The sequence below is a fragment of the Lolium rigidum genome, chromosome 6 (genome assembly GCF_022539505.1).
Source record: "Lolium rigidum isolate FL_2022 chromosome 6, APGP_CSIRO_Lrig_0.1, whole genome shotgun sequence".
Classification (NCBI taxonomy): Eukaryota; Viridiplantae; Streptophyta; class Magnoliopsida; order Poales; family Poaceae; genus Lolium; species Lolium rigidum.
Genome location: NC_061513.1, coordinates 154,190,262 through 154,204,016, shown reverse-complemented (window position 1 = coordinate 154,204,016; position 13,755 = coordinate 154,190,262). Strand labels below are relative to the sequence as shown.

General features: G+C 44.7%; 1 protein-coding gene across 1 annotated transcript; it reads right to left on the bottom strand.

The window, feature by feature from the left end:
* Positions 1-1,465: 1,465 nt before the first annotated feature.
* Positions 1,466-3,618, bottom strand: LOC124666095 (40S ribosomal protein S3a-like). The gene is made up of 6 exons (XM_047203446.1): positions 3,491-3,618; positions 3,278-3,383; positions 2,348-2,485; positions 2,086-2,271; positions 1,797-1,997; positions 1,466-1,712 (listed from the first exon to the last, which is right to left on the bottom strand). Exons 1-6 carry the CDS (start codon positions 3,547-3,549, stop codon positions 1,608-1,610), a joined length of 795 nt encoding a protein of 264 aa, XP_047059402.1. The 5' UTR covers positions 3,550-3,618; the 3' UTR covers positions 1,466-1,607.
* Between the last annotated feature and the right edge of the window lie 10,137 nt (positions 3,619-13,755).

The following is a 13,755-nucleotide window of genomic DNA, read 5'->3' as shown; positions in this document are numbered from 1 at the left end:
TGAGCATTATATTGTACCGTGTTTCGTAAAAAAAAAGATGGTGTAAAACGGGCAAATTTTACGATATACCATTCAATAAATACTATGAATTATTTCGATCGGTTGTTCAAACATGTGAATTAGATCGATCGATTGATCAAATCGGATCGGTCGATCGAGCATCGGAGTTGTCTCAGCTGTGACAACAAATAATGCACATTGTATGAAACTGTACCATGGATTCTAAAGAAAAATGAGGATCATGTGGTCACATATCCTGGACATACATACACATTGTAATTATATTCCATTTATTCTATTTTTGGATAGAGTCATCTTTCCTTATTAATCCGTTGCAACACACGAGTATTATGCTACTATAGCTATTATGCTGAGCATTGTATGTACGCCCTCTGTTCCTAAAAAAAACCAGCTCCGTTCCTAGAAAACATGAATCTATAGCTTAAACATGTCTATATACAGATATTTAGAGCATTTTTCACGTTTACTAAGAACCGATTGCATGTACTTAGTAAGCATTTATATTGTACCATGTTTGGTAAATAAAAAGATGGTGTAAAACGGACAAATTTTACGATATACCATTCAATAAATACTATGAATTATTTCGATCGGTTGTTCAAACATGTGAATTAGATCGGTCGATTGGTCAAATCGGATCGGTCGATCGAGCATCGGAGTTGTCTCAGCTGTGACAACAAATAATGCACATTGTATGAAACTGTACCATGGATTCTAAAGAAAAATGAGGAACATGTGGTCACATATCCTGGACATACATACACATTGTAATTATATTCCATTTATTCTATTTTTGGATAGAGTCATCTTTCGTTATTAATCCGTTGCAACACACGAGTATTATGCTACTATAGCTATTATGCTGAGCATTGTATGTACTCCCTCTGTTCCTAAAAAAAAAACTACCTCTGTTCTTAGAATACAGATAAATCTATAACTAAAACATGTCTATATACATTCCAATCTAGATATTTAGAGCATTTTATTACATTTAAAAAGTCGGGAAGCTTTTTCTATAAGGGGTAGATATGTTAAACATTTTACTACGGTACCATTTACTAACATATTTGGAGCATTTTATTAGATGTACACTCCAGCGGATTACTCGTCAACTTTGACATCTGGCATGGAGGTCAACTTTGACATCGCATTCGACTCCACCAACTAGAAACACAGTTTGAAATGGCCGATTTATCTGAGTAACGTTGGATCGAATGATCTTGCTGTACTCCAAGGAAATTGCTTTCCAAACGTGAAGCATATAGAACTATAGTACTGTATAACACTTTCAGGATTCAACAGGAAAAAAGGAATTAAGCAACATGAGTCAAGCTGAGCAAAACAATGATAGCCTATGAGGATGGGTGCGTATTGGCAGTGCATAATACTCATAACAGAAGATATACTAAACTAAAACGGATTCAAACATTCAAACAGGAAGTCATGAAACCAGAGTCGCCAACAAGTTCCTTGATTAGTTACTCAGAAACTGAACTCCAACAGATAGATGATCAAAAAGCAGGTATCAAAGCTGAATCAAGTATTGGAACAGGACACATCTTCTGAATCAAGAAACTACACAAACTCTACTCAGCAGCTGCTGCAACCTCCTCTGTTGCCAACGCCTCATCTCCCTCAGCCGGCCTATCAACCTTCACACCGACATCCTCCTTGTTGTAGTCACCATGTACCTGTGAACCACCACATTGCATCAATAGATGCACAACAGGAAAGCTAAATTCACATAGATTGAAATTGGTCACAGGATCATATACCTCCATCAACTTCCCAATATCAAACTTCGGTGCCTTCAGGATCTTGACCTTGCGGACATAGACATTCTGGAGAGGGAATATACCTGCTGTTGCCTTCTCAATATCCTTTCCAATGACCTCAGGAATGAATTTTGCAACCAGCTCCTTCAAGTCGCAGGTTGAAGCATGGTTGGCCATAATCTCAACCATCTTCCGGCGAATCTAATTATACAAGATGATAATTATGTAAGCAAAGCTTGACAAAGCACAATCATCTCAAGAATATGTAAACACACAGAAATACAAATACCTGTCTGATCTGGCTGGCCTGAGCATAGCAAGTACGCTTCACCTGGTTGGGACGTCTCTTCGTGAAGCCAATGCAGAACAGCCGGAGCATGTAGTTGTCAGTGGTCTTAACATCAACATGGGCCTCAATCAGTGTCTGCCACTTCTTTACAAGTGACCTAAGCTTGTCGGTGGTGAAATCCATCCCCTGCAACAGAAAACTAGTCAGAGAACACAAGACAACACAAACAGCAGAGGAATACACAATCAGCAGTCATTATTACCCAAAAGTTTGTGAGCACATTCTTTCCTTGCACATCCTCTGCACGAAGTCTGATCTTCCTGAAAGCCTGGTCCTCGTCACCTTGAAGGTCTGCCAAGGAAACCTCAAAAACTCTGTGCTTGAGACCCTCAGATGCGATCTGAAGACAAATAATGAGAACTAATAAGAAATATGAATCATCAACTAATACCAAAGAGCAAATGGACAGTGAAATGGAACGGTTAAAAACTAGTATTGAGCAAATTGAAATGTTCAATTTCATGAAAGATTGTACGATAAAAAACTTAAGGGTCTCATAAGACAAAACTAACACAAATAAAACTGTGTAAAAGTTAACCCATCAGAATCAAGCTAAAAGGACTCTAATCAGAACTGGGGGAAATAACTATAATAGACAACAGAGTTATTGTAGTCAGCGAAAATTGAAGTGGCTGAGGATGCAAAATAATGTTCGATTCAATATCTAAGCAAATGCAGCAGGGTACAACTTGTCAATTGTTTAAGCGGAGCAGTATATATGTTCATCGAGCATGTCAAAACTGGCCAAGAATGGAAGTAAATAACAGAAGTTATATATTACATAGAACATTTCAACATTATGCAGCATAAACTAGTATACACAACAGAAGGTTGTGACTGCTGCATGAACTCCCAAGAGATCTAGTTTGAAGAACACCATGTACTAGAAGAAAAAAAAAGCGACATGACAGGATTAAACAATAATACACTGATTAAAAGATGGATCGAATATCTCAAGGCCTGGAGAACAGTAATCGCCTAAACAGGTAGTAGGGGTAATAGTGAACTACTTATAGATCTTCAGAAGCACCACATGTCGAAACAAGAAAACACGAAGCGGTCGGCCTAGAAACGTAACGTTTCGGCAGCAGCGCGAGACAAGATGAAGAAGTTGGGGTCAGAGCAAACTAACCTTGGTACCCTGGGTCCTGGAGACGAGGGTCATGCCGATGTTGCGGGTGTTGAACAACGTCGGCGCCTTGATAGAGTACCAGTCCTTCTTGGTGAAGGGATCAACGCTGCATAGGCACAGACGAACACAAAGAGAGCGACAAATCAGAATCCCACTGCGAGAACCAGAAACAACTCTGTGAAGCTGAGATCAAGGAGGGCGCGCGGTGCTTACGCCTTCTTCTTGCTGCCTTTCCGACCTTTGGAGATCCTCTTGTTCTTCCCGACAGCCATGGCTGCGAGGGGAGGGCGGCGGCGCGGCCTTCTGGTGCTATGGGGTTAGGGTTTGGATTTGTTCTAGGCGCAGCGTGCAAGGCAGGGAGACCGGGGGTGGAGAAGATTATATAAGGGAGGGTGGAATCTATAGCGGAGGGCTGAGATGAGGTTCGGGAATGCACGGACGGCCTCGATTATCTATTACCCGTTTGTAGTGTTTTGGGCTGGTATCCCGATTGGGCTGTATAAGGCCTGCTCATTTAACCCAACGGAGGGAATTGGCGCATGGACTGCGGTCTGATTCAGGTCCGGGGAAGTGTGGGGAACGTCTCTAAAATCGTACAGCCTCGAGGAATACATTATCGTTGGATCATCTATTTGCTGTGGTCTTAACCATGGGTATGATTACTTGTAATATCAAATTATTTGTTGCGGTCTTACATGTGTGTGATCCCTTGTAATACCTAAAAATCATGAACCGGTAATGTTTAAAAAATTGTCCCATTAGATGATTAAGCATCCGATTAATCGGTACTAGGGGGGCCAAGCGTGGCGAATTGGTTGAAACGGTTGTTTTACTCGCTTGAACTGATTAATCATGTGGCACACCGATTACACAGGAATACGCTAATTAACTGTAGAGAAATTTTGGCTCGTGCCCCAACCGGCTAATAGAGAAATGTTTGCATCTGGTGGGCACATCTAGCACACCCCGAGCTCGCCTGTTAGCATGTGGTTATCCTCATCGCCATCCCTAGGGGTAGGGGCCTAGTCAGACTTAGCTTCACGTCATCCAAGAGCCTAGGCAGCCTCGACGCACCAAGCCGCTTTCCATTGTATTCCTTGCTCGATTGATCTAAGTGCTCTCCGACACCAGGACCTGTCTACCCGCTCGATTGTTGTAGGAACTCCCACCTCCACGGTCCAGGGCTCTTGAATTCAACCCACTCCACTGTATGACGATGACCTCCGACAGCGTGACTGGTACCAAACACTCAAGATGAGGAGTACTATATGTTGGAGATATGCCCAAGAGGCAATAATAAAAGTGGTTATTATATATCTTTATGTTTATGATAAATGTTTATATACCATGCTATAATTGTATTAACCGAAACATTGATACATGTGTGATATGTAAACAACAAAGAGTCCCTAGTATGCCTCTTAACTAGCTTGTTGATTAATTGATGATTAGTTTCATAATCATGAACATTGGATGTTATTAATAACAAGGTTATATCATTATGATGTAATGGACACACCCAATTAAGCGTAGCATAAGATCACGTCATTGAGTTATTTGCTATAAGCTTTCGATACATAGTTACCTAGTCCTTAAGACCATGAGATCATGTAAATCACTTATACCGGAAAGGTACTTTGATTACATCAAACGCCACTGCGTAAATGGATGGTTATAAAGGTGGGATTAAGTATCCGGAAAGTATGAGTTGAGGCATATGGATCAACAGTGGGATTTGTCCATCCCGATGACGGATAGATATACTCTGGGCCCTCTCGGTGGAATGTCGTCTAATGTCTTGCAAGCATATGAATAAGTTCATAAGAGACCACATACCACGGTACGAGTAAAGAGTACTTGTCAGGAGACGAGGTTGAACAAGGTATAGAATGATACCGATGATCAAACCTCGGACAAGTAAAATATCGCATGACAAAGGGAATTGGTATCGTATGTGAATGGTTCATTCGATCACTAAAGTCATCGCTGAATATGTGGGAGCCATTATGGATTTCCAGATCCCGCTATTGGTTATTGGTCGGAGTGAGTACTCAACCATGTCCGCATAGTTCGCGAACCGTAGGGTGACACACTTAAAGTTGGATGTTGAAATGGTAGAACTTGAATATGGAATGGAGTTCGAATATTTGTTCGGAGTCCCGGATGAGATCCCGGACATCACGAGGAGTTCCGGAATGGTCCGGAGAATAAGATTCATATATAGGAAGTCATTTTATAAGATTTAAAATGATCCGGAAGGTTCTATGGAAGGTTCTAGAAGGTTCTAGAAAAGTCCGGAAGAAACCACTAAGGAAGGCGGAGTCCCGGAGGGACTCCACCTCCCATGGCCGGCCAACCCTAAGGGGGAGGAGTCCCAAGTGGACTCCCCTAAGGGGCCGGCCACCCCCCCACATGGAAGGGGGAATCCCACCCCAAGTGGGATTCCCACCTTGGGTAGGTTTCCCTATCACATGGAAGTTTTTGGGTTCGGGTCTTATTCGGAGACTTGTAGTCCAACACTTGGGGCTTCCACCTATATAATGAGGGGCCAAGGGGAGGGGCCGGCCACCCCAACACAACAAGGTGGCCGCACCACCTAGATGGTCGGCGCCCCCCTCTCCCCAAACCCTAGCCGCCCCACTCCTCCTTCTTCCCCGCACGCTTAGCGAAGCTCCGCCGGGATTCTCCACCACCACCGACACCACGCCGTCGTGCCGTCGGATTCAAGAGGAGCTACTACTTCCGCTGCCCGCTGGAACGGGGAGGTGAACGTCGTCTTCATCAACAACCGAACGTGTGACCGAGTACGGAGGTGCTGCCCGTTCGTGGCGCCGTGATCAAGATCTTCTACGCGCTTTTGCAAGCGGCAAAAAAACGTCTACCGCAGCAACAAGAGCCTCATCTTGTAGGCTTTGGAATCTCTTCAAGGGTGAGACTCGATAATCCTCTCGTTGCTACCATCTTCTAGATTGCATCTTGGCTTGGATTGCGTGTTCGCGGTAGGAAATTTTTTGTTTTCTACTAGTAGAAGGTGCGTCAAGTTCTAATATAAGATTACGAATATGGTTTAAAAGTAATGCGGCTATTTTACAATTATGATCCTAGGAGATTAATAACACAAGCAAAATTCATTTATGGAAACAGCTTTTTCAGGAGCTATTCAACTCATTACAACAATTTTGGTCAAGTTTTCCTAAAGATCGATGGTATTTTGGTGTTATTGATTTGGATGGATTTTCAAAGTCGATTGTGCATACCTGAAAATAAATAGAGCTAGATCAAGTAATTTGGTTGTAAATTTTGCACTCTCTCAGTTGTGATAAAAGTGCGGATTGACAAATAAAACAACACATATACAAGCTACTTGGATAATAGCAGACATTAACTTGACACACACAAAAAATGAGGCAACGTGTTGAACTCCTGCAAGAGAAGTGCAGTCGTTTATTTAGTTTTGGGGTGCCCAATTTGGATTAGTAAAAAAACTCTACAGACTTGGCCGCCTCATGTACTGCCACTGGACCCAGACAGAAAACAACTTCATTTCTCTCTCTTCCTCAGCCCCATCCGACTAAATCGAGCGAACGAAATCCTCTCCCTTTTCCCTTCTTAACCTCACATGACATTGCTAAATTGAGCCATGAAATCGGTGTTTGTGTGCATTGCCGAATGAATGCCCATGGGATGGAGGCGGGGTTGCAGAGATGGAAGCCTAAGAAACGGATCTGAATCTCCAAATTTTTTTAGCATCGATCTGAATCTCCACCAGGACAACTTACGGCTGTGGATGGCTTGAAATCGGGCCAGGGCACCCGGACGGCAGACGAATGCAGCATCTGCTCCGACGGGCAGCCTCAAAATTGGGCCGGAGGACCCGGTCGACTGGCGGATGCGTCGGTTCTCCGACGGACAGCACCAAGCTTGTACTCAGCTCCGATGCGTAGCTCTGGCCGGAGTCTAGTCGGCAAGCTGCCCATCCATGCAACCTGCTACAAATCAACGGCAGGTCGTTGCAGCCGCTGCTCCTGCGCTTGCTCTTCGTGTGCGGCAGCCCGAGCAGCCTCCGCGCCTGGGCCGACGATAATTGGGGGATAGTAGAGGGAGCAAGCAGCGCCGCGATAAGTCTAGAAAGTCCTACAACCTCTTGTTTTGGCGCGTGTCCGTACAGAGCGAATCCACAAAATTTCAGCCGTTAGATCAATTGGGTTGTGTACTGATGAACGGCAGATATTCACCTAGTGGGTCAAATCAACGGCTAATATTTGATTCTGCACGGTTGTAGATGGCTAATCCAAATTCAAAAACTCGTGTACTATAGTAGTAGAGATATGCAACGTATCCATACAGTGGTATCAGAGCCGTGTCTATGCATAGATGGTTGCACGAGTAGAACACAATGGTTTTGTGGGCGTTGATGCTCTTGTTATCTTTAGTTTGAGTACTTTGCATCTTTGTGGCATAGTGGGATGAAGCGGCTCGGACTAACTTTACATGACCGCGTTCATGAGACTTGTTCCTCGTTCGACATGCAACTTGTATTGCATAAGAGGCTTTGCGGGTGTCTGTCTCTCCTACTATAGTGAAGATTCAATTTACTCTTCTATTGACAACATTAGTATCAACGTTGTGGTTCATGTTCGTAGGTAGATTAGATCTCTCTCGAAAACCCTAAACCACGTAAAATATCAAACCAAATTAGAGACGTCTAACTTGTTTTTGCAGGGTTTGGTGATGTGATATGGCCATAATTTGATGATGAATATGTATGAGATGATCATTATTGTATTGTGGCAACCGGCAGGAGCCTTATGGTTGTATTTATATTTCATGTTGAGTAGTATTTCAAAGTAGTTGTAATAGTTGCTACATGGAGGACAATCATGAAGACGGCGCCATTGACCTTGATGCTACGCCGACGATGATGGAGATCATGCCCAAAGATGATGGAGATCATGTCCATGCTTTGGAGATGAAGATCAAAGGCGCAAAGACAAAAGGGCCATATCATATCACATATGAACTGCATGTGATGTTAATCCTTTTATGCATCTTATTTTGCTTAGATCGCGACGGTAGCATTATAAGATGATCCCTCACTAAAATCTCAAGATAATAAAGTGTTCATCCTTAGTAGCACCGTTGCCAAGACTTGTCGTTTCGAAGCATCTCGTGATGATCGGGTGTGATAGAATCAACAAGTGCATACAACGGGTGCAAGCCGCTTTGCACATGCGGATACTAAGGTGGCCTTGACGAGCCTAGCATGTACGAGAGATGGTCTCGGAACACGTGATACCGAAAGGTAGAGCATGAATCATATGATTGATATGATGAACACTTTGAGTGTTCGCCATTGAAATTACACCTTGTCTCGTGATGATCGGACTTAGGTGTGGTGGATTTGGTTCGTGTGATCACTAAGACAATGCGAGGGATATTGTTTTGAGTGGGAGTTGACCTAGATTTTTAATTATGTTGAATTAAAATTTGAACTCAATTTGTCATAAACTTAGTCTAAACTTTTGCAAATATATGTTGTAGAGATGGCGTCCCCAATCAATTTTAACCAGTTCCTAGAGAAAGAAAAACTTAAGAGCAACGGTAGCAACTTCACCGACTGGTTCCGTCATGTGAGGATCTTCCTCTCTGGCGGAAATCAGCAATATGTGCTTAATGCACCGCTAGGTGACCCTCCTGCAGAAACTAAAACCGATGAAGTAAAGGCTGTTTACGCGACTCGGAAAACTCGGTACTCTCAAGTTCAGTGTGCCATCCTGTGCAGTCTGGAATCCGATCTTCAAAAACGTTTTGAGCACCACGATCCTCATGAGTTGATGAATGAGCTGAAAGCTATATTTGAGACTCATGCGGCCGTGGAATGCTATGAAGCATCGAAACATTTCTTCACTCGTATGATGGAAGAAGGCAGCTCCATTAGTGAGCACATGCTCGCCATGACCGGGCATGTGAAGAAACTCGGTGACTTGGGAATAGTGATTCCTAACAGATCGGGGATTAATCGTGTCCTTCAATCACTGCCACCGAGTTACAAGAACTTTGTGATGAACTACAATATGCGGAACATGAACAAGGAGTTACCCGAACTCTTTGGCATGCTAAAAGCTACCGAGATTGAGATCAAGAAAGAGCACCAAGTGTTGATGGTCAACAAGACCACCGGCTTCAAGAAACAGGGCAAATCTAAGGGAAAATTCAAGAAGGGTGGCAAGAAAGCTGCCACGCCTCCTATGAAACCTAAGAACGGCCCTAAGCCTGATGCTGAGTGCTATTACTGCAAGGAGAAGGGACACTGGAAGCGTAATTGCTCCAAGTATTTGGCGGATCGTAAGAGCGGCCTTGTCAAGAAGAAGAAAGAAGGTATATCTGATATACATGTTATAGATTATTATCTTACTGGTTCTCGTACTAGTACCTGGGTATTTGAAACTGGTTCGGTTGCTCATATTTGTAACTCGAAACAGGAACTAAAGAATAAACGAAGACTACTAAAGGATGAAGTGACGATGCGCGTTGGAAATGGATCCAAAGTCGATGTGATCGATGTCGGCACACTTCCTCTACATCTACCTTCGGGATTAGTTTTAAGCCTCAATAATTATTATTTTGTACCTGCGTTGAGCATGAACAATACTAGTAGAAGGTACGTGCTACGCACGTCAAGTTCTAATATAAGATTACGAATATGGTTTAAAAGTAATGCGGCTATTTTACAATTATGATCCTAGGAGATTAATAACACAAGCAAAATTCATTTATGGAAACAGCTTTTTTCAGGAGCTATTCAACTCATTACAACAATTTTGGTCAAGTTTTCCTAAAGATCGATGGTATTTTGGTGTTATTGATTTGGATGGATTTTCAAAGTCGATTGTGCATACCTGAAAATAAATAGAGCTAGATCAAGTAATTTGGTTGTAAATTTTGCACTCTCTCAGTTGTGATAAAAGTGCGGATTGACAAATAAAACAACACATATACAAGCTACTTGGATAATAGCACACATTAACTTGACACACACAAAAAATGAGGCAACGTGTTGAACTCCTGCAAGAGAAGTGCAGTCGTTTATTTAGTTTTGGGGTGGCTATGGGAGTCCCAATTTGGATTAGTAAAAAAACTCTACAGAGTTGGCCGCCTCATGTACTGCCACTGGACCCAGACAGAAAACAACTTCATTTCTCTCTCTTCCTCAGCCCCATCCGACTAAATCGAGCGAACAAAATCCTCTCCCTTTTCCCTTCTTAACCTCACATGACATTGCTAAATTGAGCCATGAAATCGGTGTTTGTGTGCATTGTCGAATGAATGCCCATGGGATCGAGGCGGGGTTGCAGAGATGGAAGCCTAAGAAACGGATCTGAATCTCCAATTTTTTTTAGCATCGATCTGAATCTCCACCAGGACAACTTACGGCTGTGGATGGCTTGAACTCGGGCCGGGGCACCCGGACGGCAGACGAATGCAGCATCTGCTCCGACGGGCAGCTTCAAAATTGGGCCGGAGGACCCGGTCGACCGGCGGATGCGTCGGTTCTCCGACGGACAGCACCAAGCTTGTACTCAACTCCGATGCGTAGCTCTGGCCGGAGTCTAGTCGGCAAGCTGCCCATCCATGCAACCTGCTACAAATCAACGGCAGTGCTGCAGCGCTGCTCCTGCGCTTGCTCTTCGTGTGCAGCAGCCGAGCAGCTCTGCGCCTGGGCCGACGATAATTGGGGGATAGTAGAGGGAGCAAGCAGCGCCGCGATAAGTCTAGAAAGTCCTACAACCTCTTGTTTTGGCGCGTATCCGTACAGAGCGAATCCACAAAATTTCAGCCGTTAGATCAATTGGGTTGTGTACTGATGAACGGCAGATATTCACCTAGTGGGTCAAATCAACGGCTAATATTTGATTCTGCACGGTTGTAGATGGCTAATCCAAATTCAAAAACTCGTGTACTATAGTAGTAGAGATATCTGGATCTTGTTTAATGCAAGACAGTTATTCATTCAAGTCTGAGAATAATGGCTGTTCTATTTTTAAGAATAATATCTTTTATGGTCGAGCACCTGAAAAGAATGGCTTATTTCTGTTAGATCTCGATAGTAGTGATACGCATATACATAACATTGATGCTAAGCGAATTAAATTGAATGATAATTCTACTTATATGTGGCACTCGTCGTCTTGGTAATATTGGAGTGAAACGCATGAAGAAACTCCATACCGATGGATTACTTGAATCACTTGATTTTGAGTCACTTGATAGATGCGAAGCATGTCTAATGGGAAAAATGACTAAGACTCCATTTTCTGGTATGATGTAGCGAGCTACTGACTTATTGGAAATCATACATACCGATGTGTGCGGACCAATGAGTGTAGCATCGCGCGGTGGTTATCGTTATGTTCTAACCTTCACGGATGATCTGAGTAGATATGGGTATATCTATTTCATGAAACATAAGTCCGAAACTTTCGAGAAGTTTAAGGAATTCCAAAGTGAAGTAGAAAATCAATGTAACAAGAAGATTAAATTTCTACGATCTGATTGTGGAGGTGAATATCTGAGTTATGAGTTCGGCATGCATTTAAAGAAATACGGAATACTTTCACAATTGACACCGCCGGGAACACCACAACGAAACGGTGTGCCCGAACGTCGTAATCGAACTCTCTTAGATATGGTTCGTTCTATGATGTCTCTTACTGATTTACCTTTATCATTTTGGAGTTATGCATTAGAGACAGCCGCATTCACTTTAAACGGATGAAACCTGGTACCCAGATGGGTAGCTGCGCACGCCCCCAGAAACATACACGTGGCTAACGACGTTCACTTGTCCGTCACGAGATGGGAACTCAGCGTGTGCTCTTCCCCTCCACCCCCACTCATTATGTCCTCCCCAACCACACGCCAGATCATCTCAAAAAAAAAACACGCCAAATCCACTGCAGATCGACCGAGCACTGCTGCCGGCTGGCCTAGCGCCTCCACCGCCACCCAGCTAGCTCCTCCCCAACCCCATCTTCCCCAACCCCATCCCGCACGCGCACGGAAGCATCCCGACCTCGTCTCCTCCCCAACCCCATCTTCCCTGCTGCCCCAGATCCGTCGAGCGGTGGAGGTCACCCGAGCGGTGGAGGACGGACGGCGATGCGTGGCTGTCTACTGCGACTCCGGGAGCCTGCCCACCATCGAGCGCTGCCGGCGAGCGAACGCTCGATGTGGGGGGCATGGCGGACGCTCGAGGGGGAGGCCATGGCGGTCGTCTTCTTCGACTCCGGGAGCCCGCCCACCGTCGATCTGTTGGGGGAAGAATCGAATCTGCGGGAGCTCGGCCGCCCCCGAGTCCGGCCGGGAGGAGAGAAGATCTGGACCGCCATGGCTGCCCCTAGTCCCCCGTTGAGTCGATTTGGACGCCAGCCCAAGCTCCTACACGACGCGATGAGTAGCCTCCCGACCCGTCGTTCTACGCGGATCCATGGCGCCGGCGTTGCGCCGAGCTCAAGGAAGCCGGCCGTCACCGCTGATAAGCGCTGGAGAACAAGCGCGGTGGGGTCGTGGTCGAGGAGGCAGGATAGCAACTCACGGAAGGGGTGCCTCTGCGGAAGAAACCCGCATCTATTTTAATCGCTAATAACTCACGGAAGGGGATTTCACGGCCGTTTGATCTCTGTTAGCATCTACTCACGGAGAGCGAATCTAAAAGCAAATCCAACGGTATCTAGGGGGTGCGTACGTACCCCGCTGAACACCAAATCCACTCTCTCACTTTAAATAGAGCACCATCAAAATCCGTTGAAACGACACCGTATGAATTATGGTTTAATAAGAAACCTAAGCTGTCGTTCCTTAAAGTTTGGGGTTGCGAAGCCTATGTAAAGAAGTTACAACCGGACAAGCTAGAACCCAAAGCGGAGAAATGCGTCTTCATAGGATACTCTAAGGAAACTATAGGTATACTTTCTATCACAGATCCGAAGGCAAAATCTTTGTTGCTAAGTGATACGTCTCCGACGTATCGATAATTTCTTATGTTCCATGCCACATTATTGATGATATCTACATGTTTTATACACATTATATGTCGTATTTATGCATTTTCCGGCACTAACCTATTAACGAGGTGTCGAAGAGCCGATTGTCGTTTTCGCTGTTTTTGGTTTCAGTAAATCCTACAAAGGAAATATTCTCGGAATTGGACGAAATCAACGCCCGTGGTCCTATTTTTGCACGAAGCTTCCGGAAGACCGAGGGGAAAGGAAGTGGGGCCACGAGGCGCCGACACAACAGGGCGGCGCGGCCCAAGCCCCGGCCGCGCCGGCCGGCGTGTGGGGCCCTCGTGTGGCCCCCGCGTTGCCCTTCCGCCTACTTAAAGCCTTCGTCGCGAAACCCCCAGCACCGAGAGCCACGATACGGAAAACCTCATCGAGACGCCGCCGCCGCCAATCCCATCTCGGGGATTCGGAGAT